Below are 19,663 nucleotides of genomic sequence, written 5' to 3' on the forward strand. Positions count from 1 at the left end.
GATACTAGTAGAAAAACTGATGAACCCCTAATATATTTGGCACTTTACTAGTATTGTACCAATGTTAATTTCTTAGTTTTGATAAAAGTTCTATAATTTTGTGGAAGGTATCGACATAGGGGAAGCTGGGTGAAGGATATACAGGAATTCTGTGTACTGTTTTTGCATCTCTTCTGTAGGTCTAAAATAATTTTTTAAAAATGCCTCAGCTATCATTGTTCTAATAGGTCACAGTTTTCATGTCTTGACCATGATTAAAATATAAATTCATCTTAATGGAGACTGGTACTATGTTTTCAACTGGAAAAGGTATGGCCTTTTGTTTTGTGTATTTCTTTAGGATTCTAGACCCCAAGGAGGATGGCTGTGTTGTGGATATGCATCACTTCAACTCTGGGGCGCAGTCCATTCTGGCCTATGCCACTGTGAATGGCTCTCTGGTTGGCTGGGACCTCAGGTCTTCAAGCAACGCGTGGACGTTAAAGCACGATTTGAAGTCAGGCCTCATAACTTCCTTTGCTGTGGACATCCACCAGTGCTGGCTTTGCATTGGTAAGCTCACTCTCAAATCCTTGACTGAGGTTTGAATGCCACTGATGTCTGGATTGCTTCCTTGTAAAAGCTTTTTCTCTTTTGTTCCCATCTTTTCTTTTCATAATTATGTTATAAGCACTTGCAATTTAATTTTTATTCATTAAAAAACAGATTAGAAAGAGTGAAATTATGTACCTGAATGCATAAGACAATTTCCTTTTTCTCTTTGTTCTTAAATGAGCCTCTTTATAATCATTATAGCGATCAGATTGGCTGACATTCTCTTATTCTGCCAGGGAAGCAGCAGGCTTGGTTTATGAATGAGAGCATTTCATTTTAGGCAGACTCTTAAATTCCAATAACCTCAGGCAAACTACTTAACTCCTCTAAGTCTCAGTATCCTTTAAGGGGCTGCTTTGAGGATTTATTAATGAGGTGAAAGAATCTATTACTGTGCCTGGTGTAGGAGAAGAGCTGAATGATTTCTTGCCTTATTATTCCTTCTGCCTCCTTTTCCTCAAAGGCTGGAGATGTGCCATGTGATCTTGCTTCTTTGCCATATTGTAGTTTCACATTTTTTCCCTCCATAGAACTTTGAACCTGCTCCTTGAGAAGGTACTACATCGTTTTTCTTTTCCCCATTTGGTACTTTTTCAGAAGAATTATAATCTGCTGTTTGAATTTTGGTTTTTAGATTCCCTGACTTGCGTTTATGATTGTGAAACATCTGCCCATTTATTACTTTTTGTAGAGTTTATATGGAGTGCATTTTTTGCCTTTTGTGTGAATAAATGTACAGGTACAGGAAGATGTAATGCCAGGCCTAGAAGAATAGATATTCAACACTTAGTGTATTAGCACATGGCAGTGGCTCTCTCTCAGGCACCAAGGCCAGCTTTGAGGGGGTGGCCATTACTACCTGTGGTCATCTGAGCCATTGTCCTGGTATGGGCCAGGGTGACAAACAAAAGGACCCCGCTGTTCCTTTTGTCTCTCCTGTGGAATTGAAGATCTATCCAAGAATATGTTCGGTGCCTCTGTCAAAATCAGCTGCTGAGTGTTAGGGTAGACGTTCTTTTGGGGTGGGCGGCATTGTCTGTGGGATTTGTTGTTGTGGGCAGATGTGCAGGAACGTATGCCAGTTTCTGCTATGATTAGACACCCATACCTGTCTCCAGAATGTTTTGTGGAAAAGGGCACATGGAAATTATTGAGATCTGGGATAGCTACAAAGCTGCTTGCCACTGTGGATTGGTAAGATGATCATCGAATGCCAGTAAAACATCTCTGGTTATTTAAGGCTTCTGAACATTTTGAGTATCAAATTCAATTTGGTTCCTCTAGATTTTCTGGGTTTTTGTGTGCCTTTGGCCATTAATGGCAGTGTCAGTAATTAATGAATTATTCATTTCAATTTCCATTTGTTAGACACTTCTGTAGTAGTATTGTGATAAACACTTTTATCTTTGTTATTTAAAGGTGGTTTGAAACTGAGAGACAGCTTCATGACAACAGTCTTTTTCTCAGTGACTAAGTCAGTTTCAAAATATATTCATACAATGTTAATGCTGTTTACCATTTGTATAAATGTAGCCTGATATGCTTTAATCATTAGATGGTAATCTTTTGGGCTTTTTTTTTTTTCCTTCAAGGTACAAGCAGTGGTACCATGGCTTGTTGGGACATGAGGTTCCAGTTGCCAATTTCTAGTCACTGCCATCCTTCCAGGGCTCGGATCAGACGCCTCTCAATGCACCCCCGTCATCAGTCCTGGGTGATTGCAGGTACCTTGGAGGGTTTTCTTAGTGCTGTCAAGACTCATGTTCTTACTTGAGTTTTTATTTTATGTATGAACAGAATACTTGATTTTGTTCTGTTTTGAAGTTCCCACCACTGATATCTCACTACCACTCATACTTATTGTTTAAAAATAATCTCATCACCTTCCATTCCTGTCGCTGTTCCCCTTCCTTCGTTTTCTTTCTCTTATATCTCTTATTTTTGTTAAAGCTGCCACCATCTTCCTAGAAATCTTGATTCATCCTTGTTATCATTTGTTATTGATCTTTTTCTACTGTGCTTCTTACAAGCTTCCTTTTCTTCCCTCCCCTCATTGAGCATTCACATTTTCTTGTATGAATACTTGGGCAGGTCTTTGAAACTCACTTTCTTCATCTGTAAAATATGGTTAAAAATTTACGTAGCAGAATTGTAAGAATTTGAGATAAAACATATAAAACATATAGCCTGGGGCAGAAATAGTGCTTGATAAATATAGGTCTTGTTATTCTAATGCTTCCTCATTGGTCCTCTTGAATCTAGGCTTTTTCTGGTCCCTTCTCATACGTACAGTCAATCTCATACGCTGCTGCTGTCAGCCACCATGCTGCCAAATTCAGTGGCCATCACTCCTCCCGCCTCTTACTGGACTTACCATTTGGTCAGTGGTTTGTTTCCTCTTTCTATAATACTCACCCACCTGATTCCAAGGACATCTCTCTCTTGGTTCGCCTATTCCTTGATTTGTTGGTTCCCCCTCATCTTCTGACTTTTAAATTGTGGCCTGCCTCAGGGCTCAGTCTTTGGTCTCAACCCCTTCTCTTTCTACACTGGTTTCCTTCTGTGATCTTATGCAATATTTAAATACCAAATCTATTCAAATTTTTATATTTGTCTATTTAAAATCTCCCTTAAGAGGTTGAATAGCATCTTAATTTAAACTTGACATGTCCAAACTGAACACTTGTTTCCTCTCTACCAGGTTCCTCACTACTTCCTCTAACTAAGAGACAGCCTGCTCTTCCTACAGTGTTCCTTCAGTAAACGGCAGCTCTTTTATGCTAACTGCTCAGAAAGAAGCCTTGTGTAGTGCTTGATTCTTTTTCCCTTAGCCACTTCAGTCCATGAGCCAATCATATATGTTATATCTTAAAAGATATTCAGAATCTGACCCCTTTTTACTGTCTCCAGCACTCTCTCCCTCGTCTAAACCACCATAATCTCTTATCCCTGTGCATCAGTATCCTTGTAACTCTCTGCTTTTATCCTTATCTCTTAAGACTGTCCTTTCTTCTGCTCAGTACCGTCCAGTGGCTTCTCATCCTAAGTAACAGCCAAACCTCCTCCCTGCGGCTTTATGAGATTTGCCTCTCTGACCTTTATCAGTCAGAGTTCCAACAGGAAACAGATGGCATGCCCAAGGTAGGAGGATTTATTTCCAAAGGAACTGTATATAAAGGTGTGGGAGTAGAGGCATTATAAAAGAACATGTAATAAAACAGGGCTGGTACCAGCAGATTAGCAGTGGAAGGTGGAAGGGAATGGTTACTGGAAGGAAGTTGAATAGAAAAGGCCCCCTTGAGAGGAGTAGTGATTTGAGGGGAGGGATACAACCAGCTTGAGGTGACTGACTTGACTTTCATCCATCCCTTGATCTCTTACTGGGGCCGTGTAGGGTGTGCATTAGTGTCCTACGAGTACTGTAGGAAATTACCACTAACTTGGTAGCTTAAAACAATGTTTATTCTCTGACAGTCCTGGAGCCCAGAAATTTGAAATGAGTTTTGCTGAGCCAAAATCAAGGTGGTAGTAGGGCCACATTTCCCGTGGAGTCTCTAGGGAAGGATCCATTTCCTTGCCTTTTTCTGCTTTTAAAGCTACATGCCTTGGCTTGTGACTCCTTCCATCCTCAAAGCTAGTGCCATCTGCCTCCCTCTTATAAGGACACTTGTGTGTGCTTAGGGCTCACCTGGACAATCCAGGATAACCACCCATCCCTGTCTCAAGGTCCTACATCTCATCGGTAGAGTCACTTTTCCATATAAAGTAACATCCATAGGCTTGGGACTAGGACCTGGTTATTTTGAGGTGCCATTGACCTTACCACAGGCCCAAACCATCTAGAAGCCAGCAATCACAGGAGCCTGTTGGTGGTTCGTGTGGGTCAACCTGCGAGTGGAAAGTGACCAGACTACTGCACATTTTCTACTGACCTCCCATGCTCGCTCTGCTTCAGCTACACTGGCTTCCTGGTTCTTTCCTTGAATTAAAAGCACATTCCTGCTCAGGGCCTTTGCATATTTGTGGTTTGTTGTCACCACTAGCATGAGGGTGCTGTGAAGCTGGGAATGATTTGAAATTGTTTGCCTTCTTTTCATCTGTGCCTAGACAATGACTAGCTCACAGTAAATATTGTTGGTTCAATTAATATGATGGCTGGGTATTATTATTCCCCCTGCTCAAAAACCTGGAAGGATAAATATCTCAGGCCTGCAGTTTTCTTTTTTGTAATCCTTCTTCACCTTTTCCTCTTTCTACTGTCATCTCCCACTCCTATCACAAATGAGCTCCAGTTGTGTTTTTCCTCATTCCATTTTTTCTGCCTGAAATGATTGACCTGTAGGCCACCTATCTGTCCAGCTTTACTTGTCCTTTCAGTCCCGGTGTAGACATCTCCACGAGGCAGCCTAGATTCTTACCCCTGGATGTGGTCTTTTCCTTTCTTGAGTTCAGGTGGAACTTTGTAGTTCTCTATATTTTTTTTTCTACTTCCAGACTGGCGAATCTATGATTTGACTTTCCACCCCACTTTGTTGGACTTCAGTAAATATGTACTGGTAGGCTATTGAAAACATCTCTTTGCTCTCTGGTGTGACAGGGTCACAATGGTATTTAGAAGTGCTAGTGAGCATTTCTTGTAGGATGGGGAAAAATGGAAATGGGTACAGGTTGACTTGGATTGTCTACCTAGATGTGAGTGCTGAGTTCTTACCTGAGTAACGGTGCTGGCCTTTGTTCCCTTAGCCGTTCAGGGCAACAATGAAGTGTCGATGTGGGACATGGAGACAGGCGACAGAAGATTCACTCTCTGGGCCAGTAGTGCACCACCACTTTCTGAGTTACAGGTTTGACTCCAGTTTTTACCATAAAGGCCAATACAATTGCAGACATTTTACCAAAAATGATCTGTTGGGCTTCTGGGTTATGTTTTAAGTATTAGGTGGCCATTGCTGCATGGGTGCTTTTCATTTCCTTGGGCTGACTAGTGTCTGTTTCATTGGGAGTTTTGGTTACTAGCTCCATAAAGTTTGTGATATCTCTTTAGAACCCCCTGTACAAATCTGGGTTAAATAGGGAAAGCCAAGATTGATGTTTAGATCATTTAAAAAATGGAACATGACCCTCTTATATACACTTTTGTTTCTATGTTGCCAAGAAAGGTAGGGAAGACTTTTTCTCTCCTGTTGATTCAAAATAGAAAATTTTAGGAAGCTGAACAGTCTTTGCCTCTTTATTTAGGATGATACAAAGCCAATGCATTTTAAAGTCCCAAAGAAAGAAATATACAAGACATAACATAATCAGTCTCTTAAAGCCTGACAATTGATTTATTTCTTTTAAGCCTTCTCCTCACAGTGTTCATGGTATCTACTGTAGTCCTGCAGATGGAAATCCTATTCTGCTGACAGCTGGTTCAGACATGAAAATAAGGTATAGTATCTGATAAAGAACACTTTATGCAACAGTTGAAAGGGGAAGGTTAATAAAATATAGATGGATACTAAAGTTAACACTGGGGTGTGGTTTATTATATACTAGGGGCCCAGTGCATGAATTTGTGCACGTTGAAAGGAACTGTGGGTCATGAGGCTGCAGTAGGCACAAGGGTGGGTCTCGGCTCATCCTCCTGCCTTGGCCCCTGTTCCCGTCTACTGGCAACCCACTACCAGCCCCGCTTGCACCCGCTGATGGCGCGGAGCAATTGGGGCCGGCACCATCAGGGGGTGCAAGTGGCTGCTGCCCCAGTCTCCCTTCAGGAGCATGGGGAAGTGGAGAAGCCCTCAGGGACGATCAGGGCTGGCAGCTGCTGCTAGCACCTGCTGATGGCAGCAAGTGATTGGGACCGGCGTTGGGCACCAGCAGGAGGTGCAAGCGGTTGTTGCGGGGACAGCACTGGCAGTGGGTGCGAGCACCGGGCGGGACCGCAGTGCACAGGAGCAGAGAATTTTCAGTAACCACCCGAGGCTCGCCTCGATGACCCGCCTTGGTCTGGTGCCCCCACTCACCTCCACCATCCTGCCACAGCCAATGCCCACCATGTTCCACACATGCCCCCTGGTGGTCAGCGCATGTTGTAGCAACTGGTTGTTCTGCCGTTTGGTCTACTTGCATATTAGCCTTTTATTACATAGGATTTAAGCACTACAGTATTGTTTAAAGTCATCCACATCTTTCAAGGTTAGCTATACTTCATTTGTAACTAATTTTATACAGTTCTAGAAAAATCTCCTTTCCTAATGCAAAAGAAAGTTGATAAATGTAAGCCAATATTAGTTCCTCCCCTTCTCCTTCAAAGATTACCACCATTCGTTTCCTCTTCCCTAGGTTTTGGGACTTGGCTTACCCAGAGAGGTCCTATGTTGTTGCAGGAAGTACTAGTTCTCCATCAGTGTCCTACTACAGGAAAATAATTGAAGGCACCGAAGTCGTCCAGGTACAAGCAGTCTCTTTTCCTTCAACTTTTGTAGGTATAAAAATGCCTTTCATAAACATTGCGTTGATTAAAGTAAATGGCTTTGGCCGAGTGTGGCAGTATTTCTCCAAGTTTAAGAAATGTTAATTTTTAAAAAACAGAAAAGCTAAGAGAAAATAAACATTTCAAAAGTGCATATATAAGTATACAACTTTAAGTAAGCACTTTATAACTTGCTCATTCCTTAAAGGTACTTCCTTATCAAGTTGTCTTACTATTTTCCTTAAGATCATCCAGCTAGTAAAGAAGCAGCAAAGGTGAGATTCAAACCTAAATGTTGGGACTCTAAAGCTTGTGTTCTTGATTTAGACAAAAACTTCAAATGAGATAAATACCTGAAAGGGCCTGAGTAAGTGCCCAATAAATGAAAGTGTGCTTCCTTCATGACCAGTAATAGTGAGCTTTAGAAATGCAGAACATTTGATGTGTTTTTACTTCCCTATTCTGGTCATTTATACCTCTTAATTATATGCTTTCCCTTTTGATTTTGAGAAAAGATAATATGCACAGATTAGCTTTTTTATAATTTTTTCGTATTTGTAAGTGGCTCCTCATGGAGTCTAATTGGAAACCTAGAATGTCATGTTGGACTCTTTTTACTCCTTTCCCTCCGTGTATTTGTGAAAGCATGGCTACTTCATAAGAGACATTAGCTTCAACACATATCCCAAAAGCAAGAACACTTACAAAAGGTTAACTTCTGGCTTTCTCGACTTTTAATCATGAAACAGGAAATTCAGAATAAGCAGAAGGTAGGACCTAGTGATGACACCCCTCGGAGGGGCCCAGAGTCTCTGCCTGTGGGACATCATGATATCATCACAGATGTTGCCACGTTCCAGACGACACAGGGCTTCATTGTAACTGCTTCTAGAGATGGGATTGTTAAGGTATGGAAATGAAAACTTAGTCGTTTGTATAATTTGTATAAATATACTGTAGCTTAAGAGAAAAGTTGTATTTAGAGAAAAGTGAGAATCGATTCCTTTGCTTAATTTTCAAAATCATGTCTATATTACATTAATGTTTCATGAAAAAATAATTCCCACCCAAGGTGGTTAAAGAAGTTGTACTTGACTAGTACATTTGTGCATACCTCTGTGAGAATCAGCCAGATAGTATCTGGGACGTTTTATTGTATGTCACAGAGGTGAGGAATCTAAAATGCTAAGACTTACACGACCTCAGTGTAATTTGTATTGAAAAAAGATGGTTGTAAGCTATTATAATGTAAACACATTTTTGCTATTAAAAATGCTATTAAAGCAGCCAATAAATTGTATTCAAGCATCTTAAGCATTTTCATTTGTTTTTGGTGGTGCTTTTAATGGTAAACCTTAGCAGAAGAATACACTCTCTAGCAACATTTGTTCTGAAGAAATGGACTTGGTGCCACAAAGAATCAGTGGCAGAACGAGGCCTTCCACTGAAATCTCTGGACTTTGCTCTAATCTTTCTTCCTGTGTGTTTTATAGTCTACTGTATTAGTTATTTAATACTGTAGAATTGATCTTCTGTGTATCAGCTCTAGAAAAATGTGTCTCTTAGCCATCATTACTGGTTTTTTATAGGCTCTACTATAAATTTATTTTTAAAAGGCCAAACTTGGCCTTTCCCACTAAAATAGACCCTTCGGGCTGTTGATTATTGTTCCTACACATAGCTGATACTCTCTCCACATTTAATTATTATCCACTTGCAGAAGGGTTTATAGTGTTCAAAATATTTAAGTTTTGAATTAATCACATGAGTCCCTCAAACTGAAAAGTTGAATAGATAATCTGAGTCTGGGGAAAATACTATTTGTTTAAGAAATGTTCCAAAAATTTAAATTGCTATAATTATATAATATGGTACATGACAGTTTTCAATGAATATGTCTGGGTTCAGGATTCAATACACTTAGTGTTTAGACAGGTGTAAACAACAAAATGATCAGAAAATCCTGCCATTCAGAAGGTCAGGAATGAAGAGGGGTACAAGATGGTGGCCTAGAAATACCCCAAACTCACCTGCATATAGAGCATCTCCTCCTGAAGAACATCTGAAGGCCAATTGAACAGCTTCTTCACAACAAATGAAAGAGGGACCACATACAGAAGGTAGGAAAGACAGAGATACGGGACCCCTACCCCAACAGGGTGACTTTCAGGGAGGGATAATAACTGTGTGTGTGTGTGTGTGTGTGTGTGTATATATACACACACACACACTGAGTGGCCAGATTATTATGACCACCCCATCAGTCCAATGAAGTGCATTAGTTATGCAAATAATAAAACCTTGAGAGTATTTGCTTAGGAAGTTTTCAATATTCAGTAATTTTGGAAGTGTCAATGAAGTACTGATGGGGTGGTCATAATAATCTGGCCACTCTGTGTGTGTATACATACACACACACACACACACATATATACATATATATATATATATATATATATATAGAGAGAGAGAGAGAGAGAGAGAGTTAAAACAGCGATTTAAAGGGTACCAAGACTATAAAGATGAAAAAAATCCATTTACTTACCCCAAGGTGAACAGATGAGGAACTGTGGGAACGCTGTGGAATCGGAGGTACTGGTGAATGCCATTGTTTACAATCCCCCTATACCTAGTAGCATGGGAGGGAGCTACATCCAAGCACTCTAGCTGACTTGTAATGCCTCCACAGCTACCTGGTCCACTCGGCCAGCACCTGCTGCAGCTCTGGCCAGTGGCCGCCCAGGGCCTTGCACTCAGACCGCCTCTGCAAATGTCTGCTACATCCTTGGTCAGCCCACACCCTGGGCCTCCTTAGACAGCACCCAGGACACCACAGCTCCAGCCAGCCTGCCAAAATCACCCAGCACACGCATTCTAGACAGAGGTTGTTTCTACCCAAGGCCACTCCTTCAATATCAGGTGAAGAGAGCTGTTTTGTCTAATTCATAGTAACAAACACAAAAAATCAAACAAAATGAAAAGAAGAATATATTTCAAATGAAGGAACAAGAAAAACCCCAGATAAAAATCTTCATGCAACAGAGGTAATTTTTCCTAATAAAGAATTCAAAGTAACAATCATAAGGATGCTCATCAAAATTAGGAGGAACTTCAACAAAGAGAAAATATAAACAGATCTCGTGGGAGGTAGGGAAAAAAGAACTAGTCATACCTGAAGACTATAATAGCCAAAATGAAAAATACACTAGAGAAAATCAAAGGCAGATTAAATAACATTGACCAGATTAGTGACCTAAAGGACACAGTAGTGGAAATCATCCAATCAGAAGAGCAAAAAGAAAAAATAAATTTAAAAAATGAGGATAGTTTAAGGGACATCTCAGATAATATCAGACATACTCACATTTATGTATTGCAGGGTATCCCAGAAGAAGAGAGAGTTGGGGGTGGCGGGGAGAAGGGGGAAACTTCTCTAACCTGGGCAAGGAAACAGATTTCCAGGTCCAGTAAGCACAGAGAGTTACAAACAAAATGAATCCAAAGAGAACCACACCAAAACATTGTCATATACAAAGGAAATCCCATAAGGCTATTTATTAGCTGATTTCTTAGCAGAAACTTTATATGCCAGAAGAGAGTGACAGTATGCCGGAAGCCGGTCCATCCTTGCTGCTTGACACAGTTGCTGCAGGAAAGAAACATCTGCACAGCATATGTTTCAAGGGACCTGGCGTATATAGCATACTGTTCTTAATATGTTTGCTCCCCTTAGGGCTGTGTGTTTTAACCAAGGTCACCTCTCCGAGAAAGGTTGTTTCCCCAGGTAGGAATTTTTCCCTGAAGTCAGGGAGGGGATGCCTCTCCTAGAAAGGTTGTTTCCCCAGGTAGGAATTTTTCCCTGAAGTCAGGGAGGGGATGAAACTCCTTAACTAAGTGCCAGGCGGGTAGTTAATCACTACAAACAATCATGCTTAATCTACATAATCTTTACTCCCTGGAATGGAGATAAGAAACGCCCTAACCTTTGTAATAGAAATTGACAGGATTAAAATCAGCTGGGATAAATACGGATGTAACAAGACAATAAACAGCAGGACCTCTCTGGAGATCGAGACCAGAACTTGGCTGGAGATCCTGGCTAGGCTGCTGATCAACTGAACGCTGTCTCCGTGTCATTCCTTCTTCGCCGACTCCGTCTACGCCTTTGGGAACCCCTGGACCTGCTGGGGTTGGACCCCGGCAACAGTATATACAACTATTCAGAATGCTAAAAGGAAGGAACCTACAACCTGGAAAGGTTGTTATTCAGAAATGAAGAAGAGAGAAAGTGTCACAGATAAGTAAAAACTAAAGGAGTTCCTCACTGGCTTTGTAAGAAATATAAAAGGGTCTTTTTTAAGTAGAAAAATAAGTCCATAACCAGAAATAAAAAATATATGAAAGAGAAATTGCATAAGTAAAGCAAATATATAGTAAAGGCAATAAATTACTTAAGTTATTAAGAAGGTTAAAAGACAAAAGAAAATCAACTATAACTATAATGTGTAGTTAGGGGACACAAAACAAAAAGATATAAACCATGACGGCAAAAACGAGGGCATTTTTAGAATGCACTCAAACTTTAACGTCTATCAGCTTAAAATACACTACTATATATATGGCCATATATGAACTTAATGGTAATGACAAACCAAAAACCTACAAAGGTACACAGAAAACAAAGAGAAAGGAACTCAAACATAACAGTAAATAACACCAGCAAACCACAAGGGAAGAAACCGAAAGAAGAAGAAAGGAGGGGAACTACAAAATGGTAATAAGTAAATATTTAATAATTTAAGTGTAAATGGTATAATTGCTCCAATCCAAAGATACAGGGTAGCTGAATGCATAATAAGACCCATTTATATTGTGCCTATAAGAGACTAACTATAGTTCAAAAGACACACACAGCCTGAAAGTGAAGGGGTGGCAAAAAATATATTCCATGCAAATAGAAATGAAAAGAAAGCTAGGTTAGCAATACTCATATCAGACAAAACAGATCAAGAAGGGCATTACATAATGATAAAATGGTAAATCTTGTAAATCTATCATTTGTAAATATTTACACATTCAACAATATTTAGGTAAATATAATAAATATTAACAGCCATAAAGGACATTGATTTAATACAAATTGATAGTAATACAGTAATAGTAGATGACTTTAATACCCCACTTACATCAATGGATAGATCATCCAGACAGAAAACAAGAAAACAGTGACCTTAAATGACCCATATTAGAAAAGACGGACTTGATAGGTATTTATAGAACATTTTACCCAAAACTGCAGAATACATATTCTTTTCAAGTGCACATGGAACATTTTCCACGATCACGTTAGGCCATAAAATAAGTCTCAATAAACTCAGGAAGATAAATCATATCAACTATATTTTATGACCACATGTATTGAACCTAGAATTACAAGAAGAAGACTGGAAAAAAACACAAACATGTGGAGACTATACAAAATGGTATTTAAACAAGAAGATCAAAGAAGAAATTAAAAATATATATCTTGAGATAAATGAAAATGGAAACAAAACTTTCTAAAATCCCTGGGATGCAGCAAAAGCAGTTTTAAGAAGGAAATTTTTAGCGATACAGGCTTACCTTAAAAAACAAGGAAAATCCCAAATAAGCACTTTAACTCTACACCTAAAGGAACTAGAAAAAGAACAAAGCCCAAAGTGAGCAGAAGAAAGATTATAAAAATTAGAGCTGAAATAAAGACTAAAAAAACAAGATTTATGAGCTAAGCGCTGGTTCTTTGAAAAGATAAAATTAATAAACCTGTAGCCAGACATATCAAGAAAAAAATCAGAGAGGGCCCAAATAAAATCAGAAATGAAAGAAGTTACAAGTGATGCCAGAGAAATACAAAGAATCAAAAGAATACCATGCTAACAAATTCAACACCTAGAAGAAATGTATAAATTGCTAGAAAAATTCAACCTTCTGAGCCTGAACAAGGGAAAAAATAGAAAATCTGAACAGTCTGAATAGAAGAACAGAATTGAATCAGTAAAAAAACACTCCAACAAACAAAAAAAGTTCAGGATCAGATGGTTTCATAGGTAAATTCTAACAAACATTTAAAGAAAAAATACCTATACTTTTTAAACTATTCCACAAAATTCAAGAGGAAGGAATACTTCCAAACTTTTTCTATGACAAAGATACTAGAAAGAAAGAAAGAAAAAGAAATAAAGAAATAAAGAAAGAGAGAAAGAAAAAGAAAGAAAGAAAGAAAGAAAGAACAAAAGGAAGAAAGAAAAGAAGAAAGAAAAAAAGAAAGAAAAAAAGAAAGAAAGAAAAGTAAAATTATAGGCCAGTATCCCTGATGGACATAGATATAAAAATTTTCAACAAAATATTAGCAAACTGAATTCAATACATTAAAAGGATCATACACCAAGATCAGATGGGACTTATTCCAGGGATACAAGGATGGTTCTATATTCTACATCAGTAAACATGATACACAACATTAACAAAACCAAGAATAAAAATGAAGGATAAAAGTCATATGATCATCTCAATAGACAAAAAGCAATCGACAAAATTCAACATTCACTTAGGATAAAAATTCTCAAGTGGCTATAGAGGGAACATACCTATACATAGTTGAAAGATACAAAATTAATACTCAGAAATCTGTTTTGTATCTATCAGAGATTAAGAAAACAATCCCATTTACAATTGTATCAGAAAGAATGAAATGCCTAGGAATACATTTAACCAAGGAGCTAAAAGACTGTACTCTGAAAAACATTGATGAAAGAAATTGAAGAATATGCAAATCAATGGAAAGACATACCATGCTCATGGATTGGAAGGATTAATATTGTAAAGATGTCCATGCTCCCCAAAGTAGTCTATTGATTCAGTGTGATCCCATTCAAAATACCAATGACATTTTTCATAGAAGTATAACAATCCCAAAATTTATATGAAACTATGAAAAACCCTGAATTGGCACAGGAAAAAAAAAAGGATGTTGGAGATATGCCCTCTGACTTCAAACTATACTACAAGGTATAGTAATAAAAAAAGTATGGCATAAAGACAGACACATAAATTAATGGAACAAAATAGAGAACCCAGAAATAAGCCCAAACATATATGGTCAATTAATCTATGACAAAAGGAGGCAAGAATGTACAATATGGAAATGACAGTCTCTTCAATAAATGGTGTTGGGAAAACTATCCATACATGCAAATAAAAAAAAGAAAGAATCTGGACCACTTTCTTACACCATATACAAAAATGAATTAAAAATGGATTAAAGACTTAAATGTAAGTCCTGAAACCATTCAACTGGAAGGAAACAGTAAACTCTTTGACTTTGACCTTAGCAACATTTTTAAAGATATGTTTCCCTGGGCAAGGGCACCAAAGTAAGAATAAACAAATGGGACTACATCAAACTGAAAAGCTTTTACACCATGTTGCATTGCCTTTGTTTCTCTTAAAGTCTGCCAAGCTATTTACAGCTTCTAGCTACTAAGTCACATCTCGAGCCTGCAGAGTTTGGGGGAAATTTTTTTGAGACTCCAACTGTTATGTTGAGACTGGGCTTCAATCCTGGAGCCATTAGATAATCTGGGACTGATAACCATGGGAAATGCTGAGGAAAAAAATGGAGTGGGCTGATGGAAATAGAATTTTTTTCTCACCTTACCTTCCTACTATCTGTTCTCCTTCTTATATCCTCCCCCACTTTTTACAGGGGTCGTTTTGTTGGAGTAATACTAAGTACTACAATCTGATGCTATGTTGAGTTGCATCTCTTTTCAACCTCTACATTTTTTTCTACATGTTTTGACTTATAACTCAGTGCAGAGGTAATAGGAGGCATGCTCTTTATAGTCAATTAATTTGCATTTTAAAATCAAGAGACATCACTGCTTATTTGTGTGATTTTTGGTTTAACTAGGGTTTTATTGAATTTATACTTACTAGTATGTTTTGCAATGCTCCCCATTTGGGAGAAAGGTAAATCATGGAAAATGCTAATGTTAAGGATTTAGTTTTTAAAAGAATTTAATATTTGCAGTATGTTTCAGATCCTTCACCTATTAATGATTAAAAAGTGACCCAGCCTGGCTGGTGTTGTTAAGTGGTTAGAGCATTGGCCCATGCACCAAAGGGTCCTGGGTTCAATTCCTGGTCAAGAACACATACCTGGGATGCAGGTTCAATCCCTGGCCCCGGTCAGGGCGCATGCGGGAGGCAGCCAGTTGATGTGTATCTCTCACATTGATGTTTTTCTCTCTCAAATAAAATGACACAAATTGCTAAAATAATCTCAATCACCAAGGAAATGTTTGTTTGGTGTATTTTATCAATGCAAAAAAAAAAATGACATACATTTCAAACATATTTAAAAACAAACATATTTCCAGCAATAATCAGGAGAAAGGAGTACTTGCTTATTCCAAAGTTAACCAGAAAAATTCCTTTTATTAAAATACCTCTTGAATATTGCTCATCCATTTCCTGTACTTGGAACATGTTTTTTTCCTGAATCTCTATGACCACTTAGGATATGAAGAAACCTGATGTGCTCTATTTTTCTCTATTACCTGAGAATGAATATGACATTTAAACTCCTTGCCCCACCCTGAAGACATGGGGAGCTCTCTCTATGGAGTTGCCTGAGTAAGGATGGCAGAAGCGCGGTTTAAAAAAACACTGCAGATAGCCCTTCTTTCCCAGGTTTTATGAACAGAGGTATAGAAAAGCAAATCCGACCATACCTACCGGTGTTAGGTGTTCGTAACCATCTGGCCCACACTTCCAAGCAGGTCCTCTCTCATTCCTGAAGAGAGTGCTATTCTGCCCAGCAGGGCCACTGCTACCAACTGTGGAGCCAGCTCTTACAATTTGAGGTAAAGGCTGAACATTGTATCTAAATTAAATAACACTGCATTGGTGTTTAGATTAAAATATCAGCACCATCATAAGGTTAATCATTAATTATATGATCTGGCCGGGGGTAAGGAGAGAGCTGTCAGAGGATGCTGGTTGAGGCCTAACCCCATATGTATTTGAAGATTAAAACATTAACAACATCCTTATATTTTCCAAACTCAGTGTGCATTTAAGACTCTTTTTAGATTCTGCCAGTCCGGTTTGTTGCTATTCACTGACTTAAGTAGCTACCTGATGGGTTAAAGGGACTCAGCTTCACCCATGACAAGTGTGTCCTTACTCTCATTGTCTAAAGAATATATGGATGAGTAAAATATAATAAATGACAATAATGGGAAAGAAAAAGAATAAGAGTCCATAAAAAGGCCAGGTAGGAGGCTCTACATAATGAAGAAGGAACGTTCAGCTCAAAGGCAATAATGTATATTCTGGGGGCATTAACGAGTTTCTCAGTGAATTAGGGAGGATTTGGGGTTGGGGGGAAGTACGGGAACTACCCTCTGCTTCTCACCTGTCCAAGCTAACAACAGCAGAAGATGGGAGGAAACCTTCCAGTACATCCCCGTCAGAGGACTACTCAATCCATCCAGAGACAGTGATGTGTTCAAGTGGACTTGTTGTGAAAGGCCAGATTTTCGAAATTATGACATACCAACAGCATCAATTTCTAAGGTAAATGTGGTCTTCCAAAACAATCTTTGGTTAAACAGGTCAGCATTAAACAGTACTACATTGAGAAAGATGGTTTGGTTTGCAGAAAATGGACTGGACAGAGACCGATAAGAAGAATTAGCATTGGCCCATGTACACACATGTATACACTGATATAAAATTCACCTTCAGATTGTAATTGCCATTAGACTTTTCAAAATACTTCTTCATTCTGCCATCTTTTAATGGTAACAGTTCTTGACTATATCAGTCTTAGCATGCTGGAATTATCAGGAGTGGTCAAATACCGTAAATGGACAAGATATATCTTTCGTACCAATGAGTGCAAGGAGTCAAGTTGCCTCAATTTCCAACCTGTGGTTTGCCCAGCCCTTCAGTGTGGACCTCCAATATAGGCAGAATCTAAATAAAAGTTATCCATGATTTTGACAGTGAATTGAGTTACATAAGTCCAGAGTCTTTCCATGCTTCCTAAGGTTAAATTCTTCAAGCACTTCCTTTATATGTCATTTGGGAACAGTTTTTATCATCTTTTTTCCATTTTTAAAGGTATGGAATGTGTTCCTGGTGAAATTTTGAACAGTATTATCTCTGCTGTTTCTTACTGCTCTTGAAACATATTTTTTATCTTGAAAGAATTTTGCCTTTTGTAATGCATCTTCTTTAAGGGCTGCTTTGTGTGGTCCAGGAACAAAGCTATACAACAAAAGAAGAAAAACATCATAGAAGATAGATGCCATTTTAACTTTATTGGCTCTATATTAATCTTTCTTCCTAAATTAATTGTTGCACCCATTTCTTACCGCAGCCTTCCTTCAGGTAATTTCATGAAGATGACCAAACTGGGCATTATGAAACGGGGCAGATGTATCGGAATTTGGTAAGACATCTTATAAGTGTGCAAAAGTGTAATTTCAACAGCAAATTACATGTAGGAGTTGAAGGTCAGCGACAGAGCTGAGACTATAACCCAAATCTTTTGATGCTAAGAGTCCAATGTTTGCAGCCTAGAAGAGGTCAATGGGAAAATAAGGGGGACATATGTAATACTTTCAACAATAAAGACTTTTTTTTTTTAAAAAAAGAGTCCAATGTTACTTTCATTGAACTAGGTTTTTATTCAGGACACTATGAAGAATCATCAAGATGGAATAAGAAAAGTGAGATGATAGCCTAGATGGTGTGGCCCAGTGGTTGAGTCTACCTATGAACCAAGAGGTCATGATTTGATTCCTGGTCAGGGCACCATGCCTGAGTTTCGGGTTTGAACTCCAGTAGGGGGCATGCAGGAGGCAGCCAATCAATGATTCACTCTCATCATTGATATTTCTATCTCTCTCCTCCTCTCTTCCTCTCTAAAACAAATAAAAATATATTTTAAAAAAAGAATTGTTAAAAGAAAGTGAGATGATAAATGTTATGCTTTTAAAAGCACATGGAGTCAGTCTGGAGCAGGTTGGACAGTTAAGGTACGAGGAACCTGGCATATAAGCTTTGCATAAATATTTTTCGGGTGAATGTGTGACAGCCTGGTGGCATAAGAAGAGAAGGCTTATCAATACCTATAAACCTTAGCAATTAGCTGGGTTGTGGTCCAGAGAAGATTCAAGAGAACTCCAAATGTGGAGACCAGGGAAATAGTGTCAATATTCACTATGATCTATTTCTTCATTGGGATTTTTCTGTTTTCACCAGCTAGAAATCTGATTTCTCTCACAAGAAGATCAATATTTAGAAAACGAATATGTGAAAGATACAGAATTTAAAATTAAGTTCACTTCTTTCACACATACCACATACCTCCTTTCATCTATAATGATAGCTAGGGGTGAAGGAGACATCAAACCAGCAAGAAAACCATTCCATCCATGTTACACAGACCCTGAAGCCTCCATGCATTATATACTATATGTCTGGGCTTCTAAACTAATATCCCAAAGTGTGTCTCAGTTCACTTCCATCAATGCTATCAGGAACGTACAAAATTGATCACCAAATGTCCAGTTACCGAGAACTGCAGTCCTGGCTAAATTTCCGTACAAATACAGTTTCCTCACATTTTTGCTCTTCTCTGTATTTCTTATCAAATTCCAGACTAAACCTGAACTCAGATTCCCCAAAGTCCTAATTGTCTCTATGCACCAAACATGGCTCCACTGGTCATGGAGACTGCATTAGTTTGAGTCTGTAATAGTTTTCATGGCTTATACTTATCTGTACTGGTCTCTTCCTTCCCTCCCCCCGTTCCCTTCTCTTCCCTGGGATACTTTTCATGGTAAGTTTAGTTGTCTTTGTCATAGTCCTCCCTTTGTTAAGAAAAAGTTGTTAGTAATTGGTAGCTGCTTCTTTGGCATAGCATTACCCCTCTCAAATATTTAATATTCTCAAAAGGGTTGAACATAAATACCACATCTCCGAATTCCCATTTTTTTTTTCACTCTGCTGTATATAGGAGCTTATATTGGACTAGAGGCCCGATGCACGAAATTCGTGCAAGGGGCTCGGCCCTCGCAGCCCCAGTTGGCCCTCGCAGCCCCAGCTCCTTCAGCCAGCCCTCGCAGCCCGGGCTTCATCTGGAAGGTCATCTGGATGGTCGTCTGCTGTTCGGTCTCACTAGCATATTAGCTCTTTATTATATAGGATAAGCATTTGATCAGAATCATTTGATTACCTTGTCTGGGAATCATAAAGATTTTATATAGTTCTCCTGCTCTGTGTTGCTCAGATACTTCTTTGCTGATTGGTAACTTCAACACTAGGTAGTCAAGACAAAACAGCCAATTCATCTTGCAACCTGTGCCCGCCTCCAGCAAAGCTGGATAGAATGAGTTGGAAGGGACTGACTGTAGACCTCAGTTCTCTGTGATCGCAGATTCCTCATCTACACAGATAATCAGGCCTCAGCCATACTGCATTTACTAGTCGACTGGGTTCATTGGAGTAGAAAATGCAGACAAGATTGCTTCTATTTCGAGAATCCTTTTTATGTTAACA

General features: G+C 38.8%; 2 protein-coding genes across 3 annotated transcripts in view; one reads left to right on the top strand and one right to left on the bottom strand.

Moving 5' to 3' along the window:
• Positions 1 to 8,358, top strand: part of PIK3R4 (phosphoinositide-3-kinase regulatory subunit 4) — a 159,061-nt gene extending 150,703 nt beyond the window's left edge. The window contains exons 17-22 of the mRNA XM_081105472.1: positions 341 to 552; positions 2,187 to 2,318; positions 5,338 to 5,438; positions 5,936 to 6,024; positions 6,919 to 7,027; positions 7,798 to 8,358. Coding sequence (XP_080961598.1) covers positions 341 to 552; positions 2,187 to 2,318; positions 5,338 to 5,438; positions 5,936 to 6,024; positions 6,919 to 7,027; positions 7,798 to 7,968 — 814 coding nt within the window. The 3' untranslated portion in view covers positions 7,969 to 8,358. The remainder of the gene's footprint in view (positions 1 to 340; positions 553 to 2,186; positions 2,319 to 5,337; positions 5,439 to 5,935; positions 6,025 to 6,918; positions 7,028 to 7,797) is intronic.
• Positions 8,359 to 15,387: 7,029 nt separating this feature from the next.
• The window catches only part of COL6A6 (collagen type VI alpha 6 chain), a gene marked incomplete at its 5' end in the record, with an annotated part of 98,503 nt that continues 94,227 nt past the window's right edge, over positions 15,388 to 19,663 (bottom strand). For both annotated transcript variants that reach the window (XM_081105477.1, XM_081105478.1), the window contains one exon: positions 15,388 to 17,365. In XM_081105477.1, the coding sequence (XP_080961603.1) occupies positions 17,176 to 17,365 (190 nt within the window). In that variant the 3' untranslated portion in view covers positions 15,388 to 17,175. The remainder of the gene's footprint in view (positions 17,366 to 19,663) is intronic.

Source organism: Myotis nattereri (assembly GCF_964212035.1).
Source record: "Myotis nattereri genome assembly, chromosome: 14".
Lineage (NCBI taxonomy): Eukaryota > Metazoa > Chordata > Mammalia > Chiroptera > Vespertilionidae > Myotis > Myotis nattereri.